A 23237-nucleotide genomic window follows, 5' to 3' on the forward strand; every position below is an offset into this window, starting at 1 on the left:
CTTACCGGGGGGGCGGGATGGGGGGCGGGAACCGGGCCGCTGGGCCCAGCGCTGCGGCGTTCCTGCGCGGAGCGGAAGTGTCGTCACCCGCGCCGGGGATGGAGGCGGAAGTGGCGGCGTTGCAGCGGCGCCGGGGTGAGTGCGGCGGCGGCGGCCCCGGTGGGGGGGGGGGGGGTGTGCGGGCCGGGGCGGGCGGCAGGGTGGTCCGCGGGCGGCTCGCCGCGGCCGGGCTTCCCGGGGTGCTGCGTTCCCTCCCCAGGGCCCGGCAGCCCGCGGGGCCCCGTCGCTCTCCAGCCGCCCCGGTGCCGGCGCCGACGGCGAGGCGCCTCTCCCGCGGCCCGTCCCGGCGCGCTCCGCCTCCCGGCGTTAAACGCAGCAGCGTTGCGGGTCCCGCAGCGCCGCGTGTGAGCGTCCGGCCGCTGCGCGTCTGCCCGCCTGGGCAGGGGGAGAAACCGGCACTGCCTCTGCGGCCTGCGCTGCCGCCGCGGCGTCCGGTGCTGCCGCAGGAAACCTGAAGTAGCTCAGCAGGAACGATCCCAAACCGGGCGCCGCGGTGACAGAAACCGCGCGGGGTTGGAACGGGAGGCCGCAGCCGAAGCGAGACGTGAGCGCCCCGGTTAGCCTCACCGCCCGGCAGCTGCTGATGAGTAGGAGCTCGCTGGCAGGAGGGTCCGTTCCAGCGCCTGCCTCTGCCGCCGCGGCCTTCAGCCGGGTGCCGGGGGGCAGCGGTGGTGCTCAGTCGCTGTGCGTGAAGGACCACAGCTGCTGCACGCTTCCCGCTGCGCCCCATCCCGCCCCGCGTTCCCCCGGTGGGGAGGGTTTGCTGTCTGAGCTAAGCAGCCCGAGAAGTTGCTCCAAGCCGTGTCAAGAAGCCTGGGAACAAATTTAGTGCCTTTTAGAAAGCCTTTGACTGGGCCGAAGTAGCTTGTTGCTCTGATCCTCCATTTGACCTGAGTTAGTTTATGCTTTGTGGCTGACAGGCCACATACGAGTCCTAAGGAGACACACAGCACTTGGAAATGAGGGTCTATATCTTAAACAACAGCAAAAAACAAAACCCCTTCACCTGTACAGAACCCAGCACAAAACTTTCCATGCTCTTTCTGCAGAGGGGTCTCAAACACCTGTTTCTCTTTTCACCAGCAAGTCGCAAACTTACTCTGCAGGCATGAATTAAAGGGTTTCTTGCAGAAAGAAAAATATTTTAATATGTTAAATTGTGATTTTATTTCTCTTTCAACGCTTTTTCCCTTATTTTGGAAAGTGAAAACTTCTTAGGTAGCTACCGAGAGTCACGGACTTCAAAGGGAGAGGCAGCCAAATGTGCAGCTAGCGTAACTTGAGCCGGCCCTCCTGTATGCCAGGTCAGAAGCAGGCCCTGTTGTGAGGGGCTGCGTGTGGAGGCTGGAGTTGGGAGGCTCAGCACGACTGGGTCCTAGGTGTGGGGGTGGAAGGGCCTGTCAGCGATCTTTCTGCGATGTAAAAGTAGAAGGGGGAAAAAGAAAACAGAAAAATTCAGTCTCTCGAATTTTGCGGGGGGGAGAGAAGAGCGATCTCTTGGGGAGGGCTGGTCAAGGCAGCAGCAGGTGGAACACGACCACTGCTTCGTGCTGCTGTAAGCCTCGCGAGCTCGTGGCAGCAAGGACCGGGGGGCGGCACGGAGTCCGTGACCCTTGCAGTAAACGGCGATGTGCCAAACAAGTGCTCACCTTATAAAATGTGCTTTTTGGTCTTTTTAATGAACTTATATGAAATGACTGCAGTTTATTCTAAAGAGTTTTTGTGACTGGAGATCTCCCCAGAGTTGCTGATGTGTTAACTCTCTGGAAGTGTGGAGAAGTCACTGTGCTTTTGATGCAAACTGGGAAGCCCTGTGGATAAACAGGGTATGTGTCTGACAGTCACTGTTACAGATACAAATATATTGCTAACTAGTACTTTTTAACGTTAATGCAAGGGATCTCCAGTAATCGCTAAAGGTGAGTAATCCAGTGCAATTTAGAAGTTCTGGGGTGATATATGATACGTGGTTTTGTTTGTTAATTATTTTTGCCCTAGCCTGTAATCAGTCCTGGGTAGCTTTGCTGCTTTAATCCTGTTCTTCGTCTCGGAGGAGTTTGCTCTTCTATTGCCCTCGTAGAAAGAGTAGTAGAACATGTTTTTTTCTCAACTAAACAGATCAAGTCTCTCTACTTGAACCCTGGACTGTAGTGAAAACTGCCCTGGAAAAGATGACTTTTAGAAAATGTCAGATATATAATTTTCTGAAATGACATTTACTTGTATCCTGGAGAGTTTTCTAATTCGCTTGCTGTGAATGCACTCTGGCATGAGTTGTCTGCACTGGAAGGCTAAGTGTCGTTTAAGAAGTAGCTGGTGTTTTCAAGAGAAGTTTGATGATGGAGACAAAATAGGCAGAGTGAGGGGAGGAGAAAAAAAGGCAACTCCAGCAGCAGAATACAGCTCTGAGCCTTCGGCTGTGCGCCTGTGCGGTGCGCTCTGCGTTACAAAGCGTGTTGTTACAAACAAGCTGTAAGGACGCAGGAAGGAGCGGGGGGCACCCCGCGGCCAGAAGGGGATGGTCTCCTCAGGGCCGTTCTCCCTGCAAACCAGCGGCTGTGACGTGCTATCAAGAAAGAGTCACAAGCTGCAAGTGACCCAGCAAAACTACAGGCTCAGGAACGGAGTGAACTCTGAGTGCACCTGGAGAGGAAAATCTCCTGAGTTTGGGGAAATTTTGTGCATGTTTCCTGTTGCCTAGACGCTCTTGTAAGCGGGGCTGCAGGAAGGGGAAGAGTTTGACCCGGTGGTGTTGCAGCGGGTGGCTGCCCAGGGAGTTTGCTGCAGTGCCGCGTGGTGCGTTGGATCAAAATTGAGCAGCCTCCTTGTGGGAAGACAGCCGTGAAGGGAACGCTGCGTCTTGTGCGGAGCGGAATTTGGAAGCTGTTTTGCCATTTTTGATTGCAAACTATGATTATGGCTTCAAAAATTTCTGCCTGACAAAAAGGAGACCTTTCAGCTGTAAGGGGTCTGAAACAGCAAAAACAGGAACAAAACCCAAACGCTGTGTTTGGTTTCTAAAATGGCCAGTCCTGGTCTGACTTCGCTGTTCCATGAAAGATATAAACATGTTGAACAGTAAATCTAGTATGATACATTGCCAGAAATTTTCCCAGAAGAACCGGCATCTTGTGAGATTACTGTAATTAGAAATGTTGTGGTTCAGTATCTTATGGATGGAAAATGAGCTAAACCCTCTGTCACAGTGATATTTAAATGGTTTCAGTTCACTGGTTCTCATACAGGTGATTTTCTGCTGTTCTCTTTACTTTGAAGCACTTCCAGCTGATCGATAATGATAGCTTGTCTTTTAGATTTAGCTGCAGTTTGGCGTCAACCGCTTGCTGCAGGAGTTTCACTGGTTCGATTGGTCGATCAGAGGAAATCTGTAAATCTCCGTTGTAGCTTCGGGAGAAGAGGAAAGCGAGTGCCCCGTGAAGGTGAGTTATGCTGAGGAGCCGTGTGTTGGTCCTGAAAGCACTGTTGCTACTGTGGGACAGGGACAGTCTTAGTTTCTCCTTCACGCTGAACAGTGGGTGCTCCTAGCTTCTAATACTGATGGGGACGAATAGCCTTTAGAGCTTGGAGACCGCCTGGTTTGCGTTGTGGATGGAAGCATATACCAGCAAATAAAATTTTATGAGACGCGAAACCCTTCCATACTAGAACGCTCTCTGGAGTGTGTGCGTTCAGTGCCCGTTTGGGTACGTTGTGTGGGGATTTTTATTATTTCCTTTTTTAGGAAGTTTCTCTCCCGCGGCTTCTCTTGGTGAGGCCTGCTGTTGCTGAGCAGAGAGCTGATGCTAGCTACAATATCAAGTGTATGCAGTGTGTGTTAATAATGCAGGAACAGGCGATTCCGTTGCTGCGTATTTCACTGCAAGGAGTTTGGACGCTTTGAACTTGTTAGTGGATTATTTTGTGTCTCCTGCGAAAGGGAGACAAAATGTCTGCTGCTGGAGGAGGGTAAAATCATCTGAAAATGCACACTGTCGTTTTCTGCTTGTCTTGATTAAACTGATTACCGGGCTTCTTTGCTGTTCAAAGATCAGGCTGTTTCACATGCTGCTAGCATGTACTTTGGCAACTGCGGCAGTGGGATTTCCTGCAATGTTTGAGTCTCTGCCATTGCCCTCTCTGATCATTGTTCTGGCACTCCATATACTCTGGCAGGAGTGCAAAGGGCGTTATTCAAATGCTGAAAGAAAACAGAAAAGAATTGCTTTAAAGGCATTGAGGGCTCTTTGTAAGCAGTGTCTCCTAGGGTCATTCCTGCAAAAGAAGGGGAATTGCTGGGGCTGTCAGTGTAATTACCACTGTTTTTTATTGTTCTCATCCCGTTCTAAATGACGGTGGCGTGATTTATAATGAGCTGTAAAAATAGGCCTTCAGTACAACGTTGAGATGGTGTCAGTTTTGAACCAGGAGAGTAGAATTGTGTTTGCTGCTCTGTACTGTTTTCGGGAAGAAATGTAGGTGCTGGAAGCACTCAGCTCTGTCCTAGAAGTTCCCCAGCTTTATACTCCAGCGTGACCGTTTGGGGAGGCCGGTCGGGGTTGCCCTGTCGCGGCCTGTGCTGCAGACGGGTAGTTACCACAGTGTGCAAGAAGGGCCGTCTCTCTGCCACGGTGAAGACAGGTATGTCAGAGCAACATGAGCCATCTGGCTCATCACAAGAAAAGTCCTGGAGTGAGCTCATGTAACCGATTCCTGCTTTCTTTCTCTCCTACTATGATGGTGAAGGCTGTCGTTGCTGACTCCAGTAAATTATTATTGTTGCTGACTCCATTAATTATTATCGTTGCTGACCGCAGTAAATTATTTGCTCAGCCTGTGACTGGGGACTTGAACTTTGAACCTTCTCAAGGACTGGGAGCTCCTCCTGATGGCTGTCCTACTCAGAGCTGCTCTGCTGGCTCCCCGCTGTAACAACGAAGCAGCGCACCGGCACGGTGGCCAGGTCGGGGTGGGAAGGCTGGACGCACAACGCTTTTTCCCCTCATCTTTTATGTTTGGAATCTGCCACTGACTTTTCTTGTCAAGTTTCCATCAAGCGCTGCCGTTGGTTTTGAAATACCCAGCCTCATGGAGCTGCGCCTCTTGTTGCTGGTAGGCTGATACGAAGGGCAGATGAGGTCTTTGGAGTGCAGATCTCTGGAAGAAGCCACGGCTCCTACATTATCGATTTAATTGAACTTGCATGGTGTTGTGCAGCTTGAATTAAATTGGCTGGAGTGAGATCTTGTACTCGATGTACTGTCATAGAAGAAATGCCTGTGTTCTTAGTCTGGAGTAAGTGCTTCATAAATACAGCCTTACAAGTCCAATAAACGATGTGGTTAGCTAGGTGACTGACAGCATGTCAGACTGTCCGAGTCACTCAACCTTCTGCATTGCTGTAGCTTTGCTGCCCTTTGGTGATTTGTACCCAGAAGGGGCCTCTGTAGCTCTCCCGCACGGTGGGAGTGGGATGCCCTCAACATGCAAGCAATTGCTCTTTTATTGCATGCCTGTGCAAAGTCCTGCTGGACTCTCCATTCCTCTCACTGAACTTGGCTGTCCAGTGCAAAACGGAGCTCACGTGTGAGCCAGCCCCAGGTAAGGGGCTTTCTAGTGGTTGCTCTTTGCTGCTTGGTTCTCTGTGGGGACTCTTGTGATGCAGGGCCAGGCACCGTGCACAGCAGTGCGCTTGCTGAATCCCTGAAGACCAGAGAGATGGGACTTTGGGTTGTATGGCATCTGCCTGGAGGCACCTGGCCTCCCAAGGGTGACTCTCATCTCTTCTTAAATGAGTTTGTGCATAAAACAGGAGATACAAGGAGTACTGTTGTTACTGGACTGGAACGCACAACCTCTGTATTGTGTACTGGTGATTGAGTTTGAAGCGGCTTTCTACAGGGGAAGCAGATTGTGCAGGCAGATAATCTAGGCATGTGACTGTTAGGGTGCAGGCATGGAAAGTTGGCTTGGTTGCCATGTTTATTTGCTCCGATATGACTTCTTATGACACACTGTCATGCAGCTTTTCCCAAGGCTACTGGAATGTGGTATTCCTTATTTCTTTCCTTCCTTTTTTTAATGGAACACTGTTAGAGGCCTGAAAACTAAATACATATTTGACTTTTATTATTACTGTGGACATTGAATTGTAGACTTCTGTCCCTGACTGCCTTTTTTTTTTCTTTTTCCCTTCTCAGAACAAATTAACAACCAAATAAAACCTGTTATTGTAGCTGCAGCTCAAGGTATTCTGACAGAGCTTGTCAGTTTGCTGCTTTGAAATCACCTATGTGAGTGCCAGGAGCAGGGTGGTTTTGTTTTGTTTTGTTTTGTTTTGGGCCAACTGATGAAGGTTTTGGGGCTGTGCATTCTGCAATAGGAAGTTCTTGGATAAGGGCCTCCTTGCATGCAGGTTCTGCGCTTTGCTGTGCTTGCTACAGCCCTCCAGAGTGGGAGAGAGGAGCCTGGCCTATCGTGTCAGAAAGACGCTAATCAGAAAAACTGAAGAAAAATGATTCCATTATTTGGAGGAAGGGGGAATTGTCCTCCCCAAGTGCAGTTTCAGTAATTAGAGATAATGGTTTCTAGCAGGAGAAACTAAAATAGCAGTTATTAGCTCTTCCATTCTGATGAAATCCAATTTGGCCAATTTTAGTCTCAAGTCGTGCCCTCTTTTTACTCCCTGGAGGTAAGTAATGGTGCTCTTGCCTTCTTTGGGACTGGGTTGCAAAACAATATCAAGTGGTTTCTCATGTGAGATGGTGTTGAATACCTTTGCTTTGTTCCTAAATGGAATACTTTGGTGTTTCTCTCTTTCTCTCTTCCCGGTGGGGAAGCTCCTGTGTTCAATACGCTAGGGAATTTCTTTGTGTTAGGATATGAAAGTGAGATGTTTCCTTTCACCTATCCAGCCAGGAATCAGACTGAAATACACTGGAAGTGGCAAGGAGTCTTTTCATCGAAATGAGCTTTTGGTGTCTCTTTCATGAGAGAGACCTACAGACCACGTCAGTCCCTTCAGCATAGAGATCTTGAGAGTTTGTAGCCTTCTTTGTCCATGCTCCAGGCTTAGCAGTGCTGATTTCCTCCTCCTCCGAAGCAGCAGTGGTATTTCTGCATCCCACAGGCTTTCCCCTTTGCTCCGTGGGGGAGAACTCCAGGACCACAGTCACTTTGTATGCAGCTGTATGACAATGCACTCGTGTCCTTACCGACTGTTAAATGTTTCCAGCTTCAATATCAGGTAGTGACAGAATATTTTGTCATTTTTGCTCTATTCCAAAATCTATTTTAACTGCTCTTTCCGATGTTGTAGGTGAAGGGGGAAAAGGGTGCCTGAATACTGATGAATGAGCTGTGATGGATAACAAAGACTCAGAAGCTGAGATCCACCCTCTGAAGAATGAGGATGTAAAAGCTCAAGAGAACCATGAAAACTCTGTTGAGAGAAGAGTTGGCAGCAAGCAGTCATCGCGACTGTCTCAGCTGTCCCGCTGGCGCACTGCTGCCTTCTTCATCTCATTATTTCTGTGTTTGATAATTGTGTTCGCTTTCTCGTTTGTCATTCCTTGCCCAGAGAGGCCTGTTTCTGAACGAACGTGGTTCCAAAACTATGACAATGCAGGTGAGCTTGCTGTAGCAGAAGAAATACTTACCGACAGTCCTTTTCCTTTGTGTTATAAATTTTGATTGTGGAACTCTCCCTAAAAGTGATCTGGAGTCAGGCCTGCAGGGATGCTGCCCTTGGGAGCAAGAACTGTGAATGCCTGACCTGGATATGCAATGGCCCATCATAATTGAAGTGGCCTTCCAGGAGGTGTTTACAGGATCTAACAGAGAAATTAGATGCTGCTCTTGAAGCACTAACAAGGTAGCAGACTGGCCTCATTTGGAAAAAGTGAGGAAGGTTATCTGAAAATAAATCTTTATTGAAGTTTGGTCTATAAAATATTCCCTTGAAGTTTGAGCTTGGGTGTGGGAACAGTTAGGCATTCTTTGTCTATCAGTATGACTTTCTAAATTATCTGTGGCTAAAAGGGAAGGGTAAAGAGGAAATGCATCTTGCTTTTTGAGATGAATTGCAGAAATTTGTGCTTGCTTTAATTGACTCTTTAACCTGGGTACTGATCCTTGGTAGCTCTGTGTTCACTTCTGTGAATGCTTTTCTTCAGTCTCATGTGCAGTGGTTGTGCTACATATGTCTGCTACGAATGCAGACATAGTGCTCACCAGCAGGGACTCAGCTCTGTGCTTTAATGCCTAAATCTGAAGTTCTGCTACTTTGAGCTAAAGGAGATTGGTTTTAGCTGGGAGGGAGGAAGATGGTTTATCTGGAGCTTGATGTTCTGTGGGTTATTTATATTTTGGGAATAGCAACCCCACACCAAGAGCAGAGTTCTTTGTTTGACATTTTTTGAATTCTGGATGCTTGGCTCTATGGGAAAACAAATCCTCTGGGGAATGGCAAATGAAGGAAAGCCTTGGGCATTAACTTCTGCTCCTTAGTACTCATGTACATGCAGTTCTTTGTACAGAAGCCAGTTTGTCCTGATGTGACACTGTCGCAGAGGGAGGCAGGGAGCAGGTCTCTAGGAATTTGTGTTTTGCTCCAGTTAGCCCTGTTGTTGATTCAGGCCGTTTTTACGAGGATCTAGCTTGTGATCTCCTTTACAGTGGCCTACCACTTTCTGGCTATAGAAGATGTGAACAAGGACAAAGTGCAAGATGTCATCTTTGTGTTCAAAGCTAGCAATGGCAGCAGCAGCTTCAACAGATCCTGTTTGGATGAAGGTAACTGATTCAGAAACGGAAGGCCTTGTGGTGAGGGCTCTTCTTTTTTAGTTCTGGTGAATGAGTCTGCTGTGGCAAATGTCCTGAGTTAGGTGCTCATGTGTGATTGTTGCACATCATTTTGGTTCTGCTTTGTACTGCAGAGCTAGAGGCACTGTGTGCTTCTGCCACAGGAGAAATGGGGACGAGGGGAAAGACAGTGGGAATGGGAGAGAAAACCGGGTTAGCTGTGTGGGGAGAGGAAGAAGACAAGTCACAGCACTGGGCTGGTGGAGAGCACCGAAGGTAGACATAGGTAGCGCTCCCTTTGACATGTGTTCTCTCCAGGTCTGCCTTCTCCGTGTGCCTTCATCGCTGCTGTGTCTGGCACGAATGGCAGCGTACTCTGGGAAAGGCCTGCTGCTGAAGAGGTTGAATGGATGGAGTGTGGCATCAAGCAGCTCGGTGGGGCTCAGGGCCCAGGTTGCCTAGTCGTGGGGAAGCCGGTGTCTCTTACTGCAGTTGACCAGCAGACAGGTGAGTGGCGAGCAGGATCCCGCTGGAATACAGGGGATGGCGTTACTTGCTTTCCTCACTTAGTGCCCTTCAGACCTTTGAGGCTAGGAACATCGGCGTGACGTGCTGGTACGTGAGTGATGTGCACAGGGTGTTTATCAGCTTGAAAACCTTGCCAGAGCCATTTGCTGGGCCTTTGAGAAGTGCCTGTCCTCTCCGCCTGCGTGTTCCGAAGGCCAGACTCTTGTGCTTCGTGCCAGTTACAGTATTATAAGAACAACTTTTCAACAGCTTTTGAAATAGGAGAAGCTGTTGCTAGCTGTGCATGTTGCTTTATACACTTACAGGTTGGAAAGAAACCTGAGATGCTTCTCAGTCTAGGGATTTAAGATCTAAAAGTCATCAAGGAGAGCACTTGGGATAAGTTTGTACTTGAGTTACCACCACCAACTCCAAGAACTTGCCAGTCTATTTCCCTAGCCTAGGATTTTTCATGGTTTCCCTGGCAAGCTTTCTTTATGTCTGTGCCTGCAGATGGAAAGATTCTTCATCATCTTGCCTAGAGGAGGAGAGTAAAGAGTGCTTGTACTTCTCTAGGGACAGGGCAGTGATCATCGATTACACCTTGAACTTGCCTCTCTGAGGAAGACTGAAATACATTTCCATTTTTGCAGTTGCTTGTGCAAAAGCTATGAACAATGTGCATTCTTCCTTGGAAACACGCCTAGGATCCCATCTTCTGTGTCTGATACTGCAGCCCCTCTTTTCCAAAAACTGGGGGAGAGATAGCAAGATGTACAGCTTTAATGAACATGAAGGAAAACTGTTCCTGTTGCTTTTTATTTCCTGTATAGATGGAATGAACACAGACATACACATAAACATGCATGCACACACACGGATATAGCTAGACTGCTTTATATCTTAGCACAGTTTTCCCTCATCAGTAGGCTTTCAAACAGGCTATTTATAGACTTGTAATGAGTAGTTGCTTTTAGGTCAAAACACAGAAGTGTGGCTCCTGAGCCAAAGACATTTAGCTAAAGATGACCATAAAGAAACAGCACAAGCATATGGGGAAGGAATCAGGCTAAGCCACGAGTCATAGGAACAGTGCGGTAAGAAAGCACTCCATAGATAAGTTAAAAGCAAAAGATAAAAAACTGCTTCAGACAGAAAAGTGAATAACCCAGAAGCAGACTTATTTGTTACCTTTTTGTTATGGCTTTAACTAGGTTGAAAGAGGTTTCTTAGTGCAGTTGACTTTACCTGGAGGTTAGGAGGGCAGATCAGAATAAATTCCCCGGTTCTGTTAGATGTATTTAAGGTGGCAAGGTCTGAGTTTCATCACATTGTGCTGAAAACAGTAGCCAGAACAATCTTTAACTGTTAATGATTCACTGTCACTCACTGTCGTGGAAAATTGGTGAGATTCCAGGGATCTTAGCTTGCTTAGCCTCTGCCCGTGGGAAGACTGAAGGGGAGAGGTAAGCAGATTATCATCTGAAAGTGTCTGGCGTGTATTTTTGATCTTCAGATGCTTATAAAGTTAGCGCTTTTCTATTAATTCAAGTTGTGTTAAACCTTGCTTTCTTTATTGGCAGAATTACTGGCCTCAGAAAACAAGAAAGAAACTCTAGGTATTGTGTTCTTCTGTTTGTGTAGGATATTTAACATTCCTGCATGTTTATCCTAAAAGCAAACTGGGACACAGAAGCTTAAGATGAGCTGTTCCAGGTCAAAGCAAAGGTCTGTGTAGCTCAGTATTACATCTCGGCCGTAGCCAGAAGCAGAGTCCCAAGGAAGAGCCCAGGAATAAGTGTGTTGCGACACCTTCTCTTGATACCTTGTCCTCCAGCCAGCAGCCTGCACTGTGAACCCTGCGAGCAGGTCAGGTCCTCACTGGTCTCGTAAGGGGTGTAGCAGAAAGGGAGCCACAATGATCTGATGTGTGAAATTGCTACTGTGCAAGAAATCACTGACTACAGCAGGACTCTTCAGTGTGGAGAATGTGACAGGCAGAGAGGTGTCTATAAAATTGTGAGTGATAGGAAAAGAGGAACAGGGAATGATTTACTGTCTCAGTTCTTCATTGCTCCCTGGTTCTTTTATAAAGGGATAGGTTCAGAGAAAACAGAAAGGGGAATGCTTCTTCACATCCACTCTTGTGGATGCCAGGAGTTTACATCTGTTTAGTTAAACAAGTGTGCGAGGACCTGGGAGAAGAGTCAAACACGACCGAATACTAAAGGTGCTGCCTTTGGCTCAGGTGGCCTGTGGGCTGCCGACGGCTGCCCGCTGGGGAAGCGCAGCATTTCTGCGTGCTGCTGGACCACCACGAGTCTGAGGCGAGCAATCTCGCATCCTCTGCAGCTGCTTGAAGTAAGAGCTGGACTCAGTCATCTAAGTCCCGATTTTTATTATTCCTTCCAGACCAAACAAAAACCCCCTTCACCCCCGATTAGATTTCCTGTCTAGGTACATGTCTACTTTCCATCTTGGCTTATGTTGCCCTGCTTTTGCTGTAATCTTGGACTCTAAAGAAGCACAGTAGCACTCTAGGTTGTCTGACAGAGTAGTCAGGTCTTCCGTTAACGGAGCAGGATGGGACTGGAGTCACCATTCGTGCTCCGGGAGGACTGTGTTAGGAATATGAAAGCTTCTTAAGTCCTATGTTTTGTTTTGAATCCGCCTCACTGGTACCCCCTCCTGTTAGATCAGACTTCCTTTTGAAACAGTAAGACACTCTTCCAAAAACTGCTTCCACTGCCTAACCAACAAAGAATAGAGGCACATGCGTTTAAATACGCATTTCAGCAGCCTGATCTTTCTATCGTAGCTTTGGACTGTGTGGAAGCCAGGATATAATTATTTAAAACTTATGTGCTCTCCTTCCTTTTGCAGGGGTAAGATTCTTTGCCTTCCCCTTATTTCCTAGGGGCACTCTTCTAGTTCACATCTGTTGTCATAGTAACAAATCCAAGTACTTTTTCAGTGTTTCAGTGAAAGCTGTGGAGGAATCATACTGGAAATGCAACCTGTCTTAAATTATTGCGGGCAGCATAGAAATTCCTTGGCATGCCGTGCAACCGCCTTCCTGACAAAGAACAGATGCTTCTTTGCATTCCTGGAGTGATGATTGCGGTGTGTGATACTGCTTAAAGGGGAGGGTAACCGTTTCCTCTGTGAGCACCTAGTTAGTCCCTTCAGTCGCCCTTAAAAAGAAAAACCCTGATAAATCACCCCCACCCTGCCCCCAACAAATTCCACTGCATGTGGTCAGTGGTTGGAAAATCTCCAGCAGCCCAGGGTGGATTTTATCCAAGTAAAGCCACTCAAACTGACTTTGAGTTGTTGAAGAGATCCCTTCCCCCAGTGTTTAAAAAACCCAAATCCTGCTACCTGAATTTACCCCAAAAAAGCACGAAAGACCCAAGAGGTTGTCTGAACATGCTGTGCCCCTTCTCCAAAGAAGGGAGAGCATAGGGATTATAATTGAATTGTGACCGGCCATGTCAACTGGGAAGATCTGCAGGAGTCAAGTTCCAGGAAAGCATTTTAGCAGGAGGAGCTGGAATACTCTGATTAGAATTTAACTTCTTTATGGTCTTAAAGGAGCATCTACACAAATTTCAGCACACAGTGTCATTTTTTCAGATCACAAAAAAGGATTCTCCATGCCACAAACATGCTGGGAAGCTTGTTAGCCTACAGCCAGGAGAAGCAAGATGTTCTTTGTGGCCTGCTGATTGAATTTGCCTGGGATGTTAGGATGCATTTGTGTGGGCAACTGGGATTACTTTCCAGTATCAGCTGAAATCCTAGATATTGGGACTTAGTCGAAATGCAGAAATACAACAAAATACCCCGTGTTGAGTGTAAATTTGATTGGCTTATGGTGCTAATGGGCTGTAAATGACTCGCTCCTGCGAAGTACTTTGAGGAGAAGGGCATTTAAAAACCTTTCAACCTGAAGTGCATGTTAGTGAACGTTTTCCAATAACAATGTCTTCTAGGGGATGTTCAATGGAGACAGTCCAGTGACTTTGGAGCTAATTATACTGTGCTGACTCCCTTGTCAGCGATTCCAGATGTGGATAGTGACGGCGTTCAGGACCTGATAATCTTTATTGCCGCAGAAGATAAGGTATGTCACTCGAAAGCTATGATAAACCCTGTGGCCAGACCACTAGGCACAGCAGGAATGTTTACTTGATTCCACTCTCAACATCTAAGAGGGACTGCCCAGAAGCCTCCGAGTTTGGAGTAGGCTCTTTCCCACCCTGCAGAGATATACTCCCAAATCAACGCTAGTGTTTTATGGCTTAAAAAAAAAAAAAAAAAGCAGCCTGATAGGATTCCCTCCCCCTTTTCAGTCTGTGCTCCTCACTACGTGCTTGTAGGCTGTGTGTGGAGTCAGCCCAGGCAAGATGAGCTTGCAGTTTTCTGGGGCTCTACTCAGAAAAATGGAATTGAACAAATCCTGGCAGGTTTAGGTCTCATCAAAGTGTAGGGACTTTAACTTAAAGTGCTGGCAGCCAGCGCTTTTGTACAACTATTGGCCTTTTTGATATCTTTCATATCTGAGCCTATGGTCTGCTTTGCCCACTTTGCTTCCTGGTGTCACTGTGCTGGTTAATTCTAACTAGGGTTCATTTAGTGATACAGTTGTTGCCTTATCTCTATTCCGGTATTGCTTATCCCCTTTCTCAGAGGGGAAATGTCATGCAGCTTAACAGTGTGTTTATACGAATAGTTCTGCATCTGTGTTTGAGTGGTGCAGCATCTTCTGCATGCACAATCTGTCCTGCATAACGCATTCAGAAATTTTGGCTCCCTGCAGGTCAGATCAGAGGAGTGGGAACCCTGTGCTCTCATACCAGAGCACCCTGTAAGCAGATTCAGTTTTGCTCTCCGAGGCATTGTTGTTGCCAGAGTCATCAGAAATTCTGTCCTCTCTTACTCCTACATTTCTCTTTTGTTTTCTTCCCTTGTTGCTTTTTGCTACTTGTTATCCCAGTTATCTAAAGACTTTATTTTTTCCTTAGGCACCAAGAAATGTTTGAATGCAGTTTCTGTTCTGTAAGGCTGCCTTACAGTTTGTTTCCCATTTAACTTTTCTAGCTATCTTGGTATGAAACTCTCCTGCTCCGCCCTCCCTCCTTCCCAGAGGACTTGGCAAGAGCTCTGTCAACTTAAGTAAAAGTACACTTTTTTTTTTGAGAAAGAACACACAAAATGTGTGCAGCTCGAATGGAGCTTTGCAGCTTGCAAAAAGACAGTCTCGTTGGAAGGGAGGGTTAGTACTTAAGTGAATTAACTTTGTTGCTAACAAGGGCTTGGGTTGAACATTAATTTTCCTGATTAGATTATACTGCTGTTTCCTGAAATGGCAGAGCTTTGGGCTGTCCGTGGGGAAGGGTCTGTCTGCTTGGATAGCAGGAGGTTTAGATGGCTGTTTTTCTGCGAGTCTGAATGACCCCTGCCTGCGGTGAGCTTCAGCACAAATGCATCCAGAAAAAAACGGTGTTTTTTCAGGACACATTGCCTGTAGCAGCTCGTAGAGTTATAAAACAGTGCAGTGAGTAAGGTGTTGTTTATTTGTGTTGTGTATCCTCATTTGTTACATGGATATCATTGGCTGCTACCGTCCTGGGGCAACTGCTGAACCAGCGCTTGCGAGGGAAGGTGAAGCTGTTCATCCAGAGATGGTGTGTGTCTCCTCCCAGTGCAGGAGGTTGGGAAGAGCTGGTGGATGTGTTGCTCTACCTCTCCAGCTGTGTCCTTCATTCTCCCCAGCAAGCTCAATCCCTTCTTCTCCCACCAGACTCTCCGGATTCACTTCAAGAAGAGCAGATTTTCTTCTGTTTCCCGGTTTCTCCCTCTCAAGGAACAGGAAGGGGTCTCGGTTCCTGCCTGACTTGGCATCTCTGGTGGATGCAGTTTCTCTTGGTCTGATGTTTCTCTTTTGCCCAGTGTGCATTGCTCTCCCCAGATCATGACGGTTTCTCATTCATTTAAATCTGATCCTAGTTTTAGTTTTCGTTCTCCCAGCTGAAATGTTTACAATGGATGCTGTTGCGCTGGTGCCTGCACAAAGAATATAAAGAAACCCATTGGCTTTTCAATTCTGCGTGGACTCCTGTCAGCTTTAGCAGAAGTAGAGTAGGGCTCTTAAAATATGTAGCAGAGCTCCTGCGTGCCTAGAACGTGGGTCCTCCCAACCCTTCTCAGGCCTGCAAGGAGAGAAACAGAGCTGTGTTAGCTGGTCTAGCAGCACAGTGCTTTCAGCAGGCTATGCCAGGTGCTACGAAAAGCCAAATTTCCCCCTACTCCATCAGGTGCTTTGATTCTGCCTTTAGGTCCTCTCCACCTTTAGGCTGGAATCAATCTTCACTGTCCTTAGTGATGATGGGGCTTGCTGTCCCAGCCTGGATCACAGGTGGCTGGCAGAGGTGGTAAAATCTTGTGGCAAGTGGCTGTGCTGGAAATGGTTTTCAGACTTGCTTCTAGGCAAAAGTATTCACAGTGGAGGGATCATGTAACCTGTACCCACTCCTCCCAAAACAGGGAGAGGCTTTGCATCTTCAGCTTATGTTGTTCCTGCTCAGTTGCTGTTCAGTACTAGCTGCTCAGAAGCTTTGGAAACCACCTTGAGTTTGAGCAGTAACAGTGCAATGCAACTTTAATGCTTGTTTTTTTTTGTTTTTTGTTTTCCCTCCCTTCTTCCTCCTATGCAGATTAAGACATTCATCCATTCAGGAAAAGATGGCAAACAGATAGGATCCACTGGAAGCCTGAACGTGGATGGGAAGGCTCGTTATATCAGGCTTGCTCTGAAGCCTGACTCCTACTACTACCTTTTCTATACAGGTGTGAATCTGTTTGTGATTTAAATTTAGAAATTTTAATCAAAAAGAGTGATTGTAACTGTGAAATCAGTCATTACTAAGCGGTAGTCTGAAAGAATATTTTGCAGTTCTCAAAAGCTATGCTGTGCTTTCAACTAGTGAAAGAGCTATTCAAGGCCAAGAGAAGGGGATCCTTCTGCTTAAATTCAGGTTTCTTGCATACTTGACTAGCACTAAATAGTAATTTTATTTGAAAAAATAAAGTTTTAAGTAGTCATTTAAATCACAAGTGGAACACTCAGATAAGATGATAAAGGCATTTAAAGCAAACCTGAGTGTCAAAATACCACTACAGCTCTATGATGTAAGCCCTAAAAATACAGTTGATCTGTCAGATTCATTTCAGATGTGGTCTGGAAATTTGTAGAGTACAGAGCAAGGGCAGGATAACTTATCTACATCGTTCTTGCTTTCTTTGCACAGCAAACTCTCTCTATGGATACTCCCTGAAAAATCTCTACAGTGCAGCAACTGGGATGGAAATGAAGCTTCCCAACCTTGAGCAAGATCCTCAGTGGGAGAAGAACATCGACCACACAACACACCGCTTACCCCTTCTCGGGTATGGCATTATGTCGTGGCTGTTGGTGGACTGGAGGGTACTGGTGTTCCTGACGGGATGGCTTGCTTTGACTTTGCTCTTTCCTGGCTGTGTCCCTGTTGGCCTAAGAGCATATTCAGGCCTCTGTGAGAGGGCTGGTGTCGATGGCCTCGTCAGGGCTTCACAGAAAGCAGCCTGGGGTTTCTAATTTGCGTGCAGGCTACCTCAGACAGTTCATCCAATGTGTGGCAACTGCAGAGCCTGGTGCTTTGCCTCTCAGCTGAGCTTGTCTTTTCTTATCTCGAGCCTCTGACTTTTTACTGTGTAGAACAAGCCAGCATCTCCAGCCAAGAAAGCCCAGTCATTTCTCTGTTCTTTTTAGCTCTGGGGACATTCGCTACCTGGCAAAAATTCCTGGTGGGTCAGGAGAGAACATCTTGATTGTAACGTCAGAGATGGCTATGCTGATCAATGGACAAAATCTTCAGAACTTGTGGACTCTCAACGTGTCCCATATTATGAGGTAATGCTAGCTGTGGTGGGTAGCATATGGCATCTTCAGTTCCCCAGCAGCATTGCTGTGCTGGATGAAATAACACTGTATTGTATTGTTTCAATATTGTATTGTATACAATGTATTGTAACAATATGGTATTGTATTGTTTCATCCAAAACATAAAAGCCTGTTCTATTTTCATATCTGGATCATGCTTTTTGCATTTTGTGTACTCTGCTAGCAAGTACCAGGTGCCGCTTCCAAATGGAGGAGCCCAAAACTTTGATTCATTCTGTGTTTGCTGCAGCATGGCTCTCTTAGGCCTGGGCTAGGATTTGGAAGCGGTACCAGGTTAAGCTAACATTATAGCAGTCAAGGCTCTTACTAGGGGAGCTGGTGGGAGGATACAGGCTGCTCTAAAAGAACAGGGTAGACCCAAGCCATCTGAGGTGCTACTTTCTCAGGGTGTGTTATGATCTGTCCATTCTCTCCCTCTCTCTTAGTGAGCCGCTGCTTGGTTACTACAAACCCGATGTTCTTGGTATTGTCCTTGAGAGTGAAATCGGACCCAACAAGAAGAAGGTTTGCAAGTTCTTCCTTTCAGCTTCCCTTTTCTCTGCCTGTCCCAGCCCAAACAGGCATTGAGTTGAGGTGTGCCTGGTAGGATGTGCTCTCTCTCCAGCTAGTTGTAGCAGTTTTTGGTTGGGAAAGAATCTCTTTCAACAAATTCTTAAAGACACTTTAATTCTCTTCTCAGCAAGTGACTTCAAAGACAGAGCTTTGAACCCCCTGATACAGCCTGCAGAATTTGTGACTCTACTCTGACATGGCCCACCTCAGGCCTAACAATTCTGTGATGCTCAGCTTCAAGTTTTACCTCATCTTGCCATGTTGCAGATACTCCTTCCCATAGGCCATGTAGGGTAGACAGCTGACTGACTTCTTCCCACGGCTTGCAGAGCTCTTTGGTACGAGTTCCTTTTCTTTCTTCCCTGCTAGGTCATGATTGTTGAGGCTGGCTCTGGAGCAGTCCAGTGGGACCTGAAGCTGAACTCGAGAGCAGAGAGCCCGGGACCAGCCACGCTTTCAACTGCCGATCACCGGTCCACCTTCCTCTTCTGGGGGGAATACCAGATACCAGGAAATGAAACAGTGAGTGCTGCTGAATGGCTGCTGTGTTCCAGACCTTGCCCCGGAACTGGATGGAGCTCCCCCCTTTTCCCTGTCTGTGGCACTAATACTGCAGCCCTCTGCACTGGGTGGGGGGTGCTTCTGACTTAGGAGCAGACTGACCTCTGCGCATGGTCTGGTCTATATGGCATCCTCATGATGTCCTTGGCCGCTTCCCTGTTAGTGGAAATTCCCAGCTTTTGTTGTCCTCAGCTCAGCTACGTGGAGAACAAGGACTTACCGGCTCAGTGAGCAAAGTCGCTGGCTTGCCCAGGAGCCCTGCCTTGGCACAGCGCCGTGGGAAGCTGCTGGGTCGGTACCTCTGACATTGCTGCTGCTTGGCCTGGAGCTTTCAGCAGCAGTACTGCACGCAGTGATCCCTCAGCGGGTGTCCTCCCATGGCCACGTGCATATCCCCTCTGTGCTCCAAGGCGGTATCTGGCAGCCTTGAGTGCATAGCTCAGCTGTGTGATGGAGCTCGCTGGGCTGAGGGCTGGCAGCGTTAGTGACAGTTGGTGTCTGCGAGGATGCCTGAGCACCAAGTGAGCTTACTGTGCTTCCCTTGCTCACTCAGCCAGCCCTAAGGCAAAATCTGTCTCCTGCGCGTAGCGGACAGGCCTGCCATTTGCAGGAAGCATGGGTAGAGAGGAGGTCGGTACCAGCCAGTAAGCAAGATCCCAACGCTGGCGCTGATGGCATCAGGCAGGATGAGTTTGGCAGACATGGGTTAGTGTCACTGAATGCAGTCTGTCAAGCGTGAAGTAATAGGCGAGCCTGGTGCTGTTGTTTGGGGTACGTGTGGGTCTGTGTCCTGACAGTGTCCTGTTGGTTACAGAGATCCAAAGCTGCTCTCCAGAAGCTGTATCTCTTCCATCCTTCCTACACTAATGTCCTCTTGGAGCTCCGCAATAGTACAGACCAAATAATTGCATTCAATGGTAAGTCCTCTCCTTCCAGCCCTCCAGCAAGGAAGTGTTCCCGAACACTGGCCTTCTGGTATCTACTGGTACCTCCTGAGCTCTGTGGGTGCAGTGTCGGGCCTCGTAGCCAGTCATCTGAATACAGAGACCTTTGCTTAGGCTGGGCAGGGTGTCCAACATTAAGCCTCTGCTCTGTGTTACAGCCGCGCTGTTTGAGCGGAGCCGTCACGCCTGCTACGTGTTGTTGAGGGGGCCTCAGCCCAGCCAGGAACCGGGGTTTGTGTCTCTCATGAAGCGTAAGCTGAAAGAGGATGTCTCTGAGAGCAAGGTGATCTGGCTGAGCCAGGTGGCTCTGGACAACGAGCAGTACATCCGGGACCGCCTCTACAGGATGCGATTCCACAGCCGAGTGTGAGCGTGCTGAGAGCAGGAGAGGCTGCCCCGGCCCAGGATCCTCCAAGTTGCCTCTCCTCTGCAGCAGCACACTTAGCAAACCCAGATCATGGTTTCGAATGAGAAGCTGCCTTTCTTGATCCGCAAACCAAAGTGCAGCTGGTGGGAAGGTGCCCCCAGTGTCTGGGTACACCCAGGCTGTGGGAGCAGCTGCCAGAGCACCCGTCCTTGGAGCTGAGGGGACTTCAGTGCTTGGCCTCCACTGAAGTGTTGTCAGTTCAGGGAAGAGGGCTTTCCTCTCAATCCCTCTGTGTCCACAGAGCCAGGCTGACCCAGCCTGTATCTGGAGGAAAACACGTGCTTGCTGGGGATGCCTGAATTGATTGTTTCTTGGGTGCTTATGTGAGGAGATGTGGGGCTTCGATGCGTGATGTTAAATTACCTTTCTGAGTGAGCTTTCCTGACTACTGGAGGGGTGCCTGGCCACAGGCTGATTTGCAGTCACCCTTTCCTGGGTTTGGTAGTAGTGGGGTGTATGTCGTGAAAGACCCCAGCGACGACTGACAATGTGGCTAGGTGTTACCCGGGCCAGTAGGGCATTAAAGTGTCATTCTACTTAGAAAACGACCTTTTCTCCTAAGAACAGCCCCACGTTCCTCACTCTACTGTCACACAAACCTACCTGTGTCTGACTTTAGTGCCGCTGGCTTTCCAGTCAGGCTTTGCAGCATTGGCACCTCGGAGGGAGCTGGACTCCCACCTACCCGATGAATGCATCAACACCTCCCCCTGCCCCAGGTGGTTATAGGTGATATAAAAGCCACCGTGAGCTCAGGCTGGCTGATCCCTGTTGGTATAGACACTTTCCTGCTGCTTTCAAGGTGTGGGGGCTCTAGGATGCTCTTTTTTTTTTTTTTTTTTTTTTTTTGAGAGTAGAATTGCACTTCAGCCTCTCCTGGGACCTGGGCATGTCACTCATGGGAGCCCCGTACCCAAATGGTAATGCCAGCTGTCCTGCAAATGCTTGTTCAGCCTTGCAGCTGCTGAGGAGCCTTCTCCAAGGACTCTCCTCTGCCAGGAGGTGGGCATGCTGTAAGACACGAGCCCCTGGGAGGAATGGCACAAGCTCTCTGCAGCACCGCTCCAAGGACAGCCCTGTGCCACCCGTCTGCCTTCCAGGGAGTGGAAGTGATGCTGGGTAAGGACCCTGGGGTGCAGATCTCTGCAAGTTTTCAGCCTGGCTGTCCAAAGGAATGGGTCTTGCTGGTTAGGACAGGTTGCTGTGTGAAGATGATGTCTCCCCTGGAGACATCTTCCGCATGGCATGTGTGCACTGCCCTGCTCCTGACGGGCACCAGCGCATGCTGCAAAAACAGCGTGCAAAGCCTGGAAAACAGTTGGAATAGGCTGTTCGGTCCTGGAGCTGCTGTCCACACACCAGCTGCACTGTGAGACACAGCCCCTGTTCATACGCTGCTTGGGTGTCACGTTGGCTGGCAAGCAGAAGGCAGACAGAAGACAGTTGGCTTAACCTGATGGAGTTTGCATCCTAAAAAACCCTCTCTCAAGTTTTGCTGGTGCTGGAGAGGATTTAGTTGGTGCCTTCCTCCCTTGAGTTATCTCAAATCAGGGCATGTGTAGAAATACTGTAAGATAAGAAACCTGTGCAGGGCTGTGCGGGTCCAGGCACTGGTTCCTCTCCTGTGGCATCCACTGAGTTTTGACCTGCTGCTGGGCAGCTCCTGGCGCAGGCAGCTGTTGTAACCTCGGTCTGTGCGCACATCTTGAAATCTGGCAGCAAAATGAGCTGCGGCATCTGCTGCCGGCCTCTGCAGATGCAGCATCAGTGGTCCGACTGGACGCTTACCTCCCGCTTCCAGGCGGTCCGATAGTCGCCTAAGTAATGCACTTGCCCCCGCTGCCTCCTGCGGCCTGTGGCTCTGCCTGCACGCAGAGCTGTGCACGATGGGCCCGCTGGGCTCTGCAGAGCTGTGCCGCAGGCAGAGCAGAGCACTGGGGCACCCAGGCTGTGCCGGGAGGGGGAGGAAGCTGGGAGAAGCTCCCTGGAGAGCACTGGAGAAGCCCCAAAGTGCCCTGCATTGCAAACGGTGCATTTCCCCTGCTGTTCCTCTTCCCAGACTTTCCTTGGAGTGATTCTAGGGGTGGAGGCAGGCTCCTCTGCCGCGTCCCCCAGCTTAGGTTGCCTGTTTGCTCAGCATGATAAAGGGCTGAAACGTCGCAGCCCTGCCAGCCCCGAGCCTGTGCCGGGATGAACGGTGGGTGCAGCTGGGCACCGTGTACGGTTGCTGGCTGGGGCAGAGCCGGGAGCGTGGCGGCGAGAGCTCTGCGGGGAAGCTCCGGCGCTTGCATGCTAATCGGATTTGCATGCTGGATGCAGATTATATCCCACTGAAATTCCCATTGCAGGGGACAACTTACCTGGACTGTATTCTTACTATAATGACACTGTCTCGGCGCTCTCCCTCCTCAGGTCGCTCCGCAGACCTGACCCTCTCTGGTAGGTACACTGAACAGGTTCCCTCCGGAGAGCTGCACTCTTAGCTCCGGGGGGCTTCTCTGGCTTTAAGTTGCCCATTTATGTTTCCACGTTGTTTGGAGACCCAAATCTCCCTGTGGCAGCTCAGTTACAAACATCAGTGCCAAATCAGCACTCTCTTAACAAAGCAAGTCCTTTTTCCATCTTAATTCCCTGTGTAATTGTTTTTTTGCTGTATTTAATGAATGACTTTGTGCCTTGATTCAATAACTCAGATGGGTGATGATGGCATATATCACTGTGTTATGTATTAGTGTTGTTTTTTTAACACTAAGACTGGTTTGGTTCTTTAACTTATTGCAAATTGTGCTGTATAGGACTTGGTCTAACCATAATGGTTTCAATAAATCCTCTTTTGCATTGTTTGTAAATGGTGCCCTGCTTTTGCCGTTGCTGCTAACGAACAGCTGAGCAAGAGTTGGGGATTTTTGGCAGCCCTTCGCGTTCCCGAAGGCAGGAAACCCCCTTGCTGGGAGGTATCCAAGTGTCCTGGTGATGCTTCCCTGCTCGCGGCTTGTCTTTGGTCTTAGGAAAGTAAGCGCACGCCTCCCCTTTGTCATGGAAATGATGGAAGTGGGATGTTCCCCTCTGTAATGGTGGTGGTGCTCACCCTGGACGAGGCTTCGCCGGGGACGCTCTGAACCAGCTGCCTGAACTGGGGTTGAGCCAGGGGCGTTGAGCAGGAGCGTGGCTTGTCTGTATTGAAGCGTAGCGGGAAGAGGCTGCTCTTCCCTTCCAGCCGCGGAGCACCAGGCTGCTAGAAAGACGGGGCGAGCAGCCCCTGGGGCTGCTGTGCGTGTGGGTCATCTCCTGCTCCTTTCCGCCTTTGGCCACTCTGAACTCGGAGCAGAGGTAGTTCCCGCTCTCTAACTGCCAACTCCTGCGGGGTGGCTTTGCCGTGTGC

General features: G+C 48.7%; 1 protein-coding gene across 5 annotated transcripts; it reads left to right on the top strand.

Annotated features, from left to right (window-relative positions):
• Nucleotides 1-34: 34 nt before the first annotated feature.
• FAM234A (family with sequence similarity 234 member A) lies at nt 35-22704 on the top strand. 5 transcript variants are annotated; one of them, XM_064520565.1, is made up of 13 exons: nt 35-135; nt 3375-3500; nt 7376-7684; nt 8734-8850; nt 9178-9366; nt 13362-13492; nt 16086-16218; nt 16680-16818; nt 17180-17320; nt 17797-17875; nt 18293-18445; nt 19299-19401; nt 19587-22704. In XM_064520565.1, the coding sequence occupies exons 3-13, from the start codon at nt 7420-7422 to the stop codon at nt 19796-19798; spliced, it is 1662 nt and encodes a 553-aa protein (XP_064376635.1). In that variant the 5' UTR covers nt 35-135; nt 3375-3500; nt 7376-7419; the 3' UTR covers nt 19799-22704. The 5 variants fall into 5 exon arrangements, with proteins under 5 accessions (XP_064376635.1, XP_064376634.1, XP_025963508.2 ...); XM_064520564.1 differs by lacking the exon at nt 3375-3500; XM_026107723.2 differs by lacking the exons at nt 35-135; nt 3375-3500 and adding an exon at nt 4386-4698.
• Nucleotides 22705-23237: the final 533 nt, after the last annotated feature.

Source organism: Dromaius novaehollandiae, chromosome 14 (genome assembly GCF_036370855.1).
Source record: "Dromaius novaehollandiae isolate bDroNov1 chromosome 14, bDroNov1.hap1, whole genome shotgun sequence".
Lineage (NCBI taxonomy): Eukaryota > Metazoa > Chordata > Aves > Casuariiformes > Dromaiidae > Dromaius > Dromaius novaehollandiae.

Coding starts and splice junctions, on each gene's coding strand:
- FAM234A (XM_064520565.1), top strand. CDS start 7,420: ATGGATAACAAAGACTCAGAAGCTGAGATCCACCCTCTGAAGAATGAG. Junction 8,851..9,177: donor CAGATCCTGTTTGGATGAAG/GTAACTGATTCA, acceptor TGTTCTCTCCAG/GTCTGCCTTCTCCGTGTGCC. Junction 17,876..18,292: donor TCGGACCCAACAAGAAGAAG/GTTTGCAAGTTC, acceptor CTTCCCTGCTAG/GTCATGATTGTTGAGGCTGG.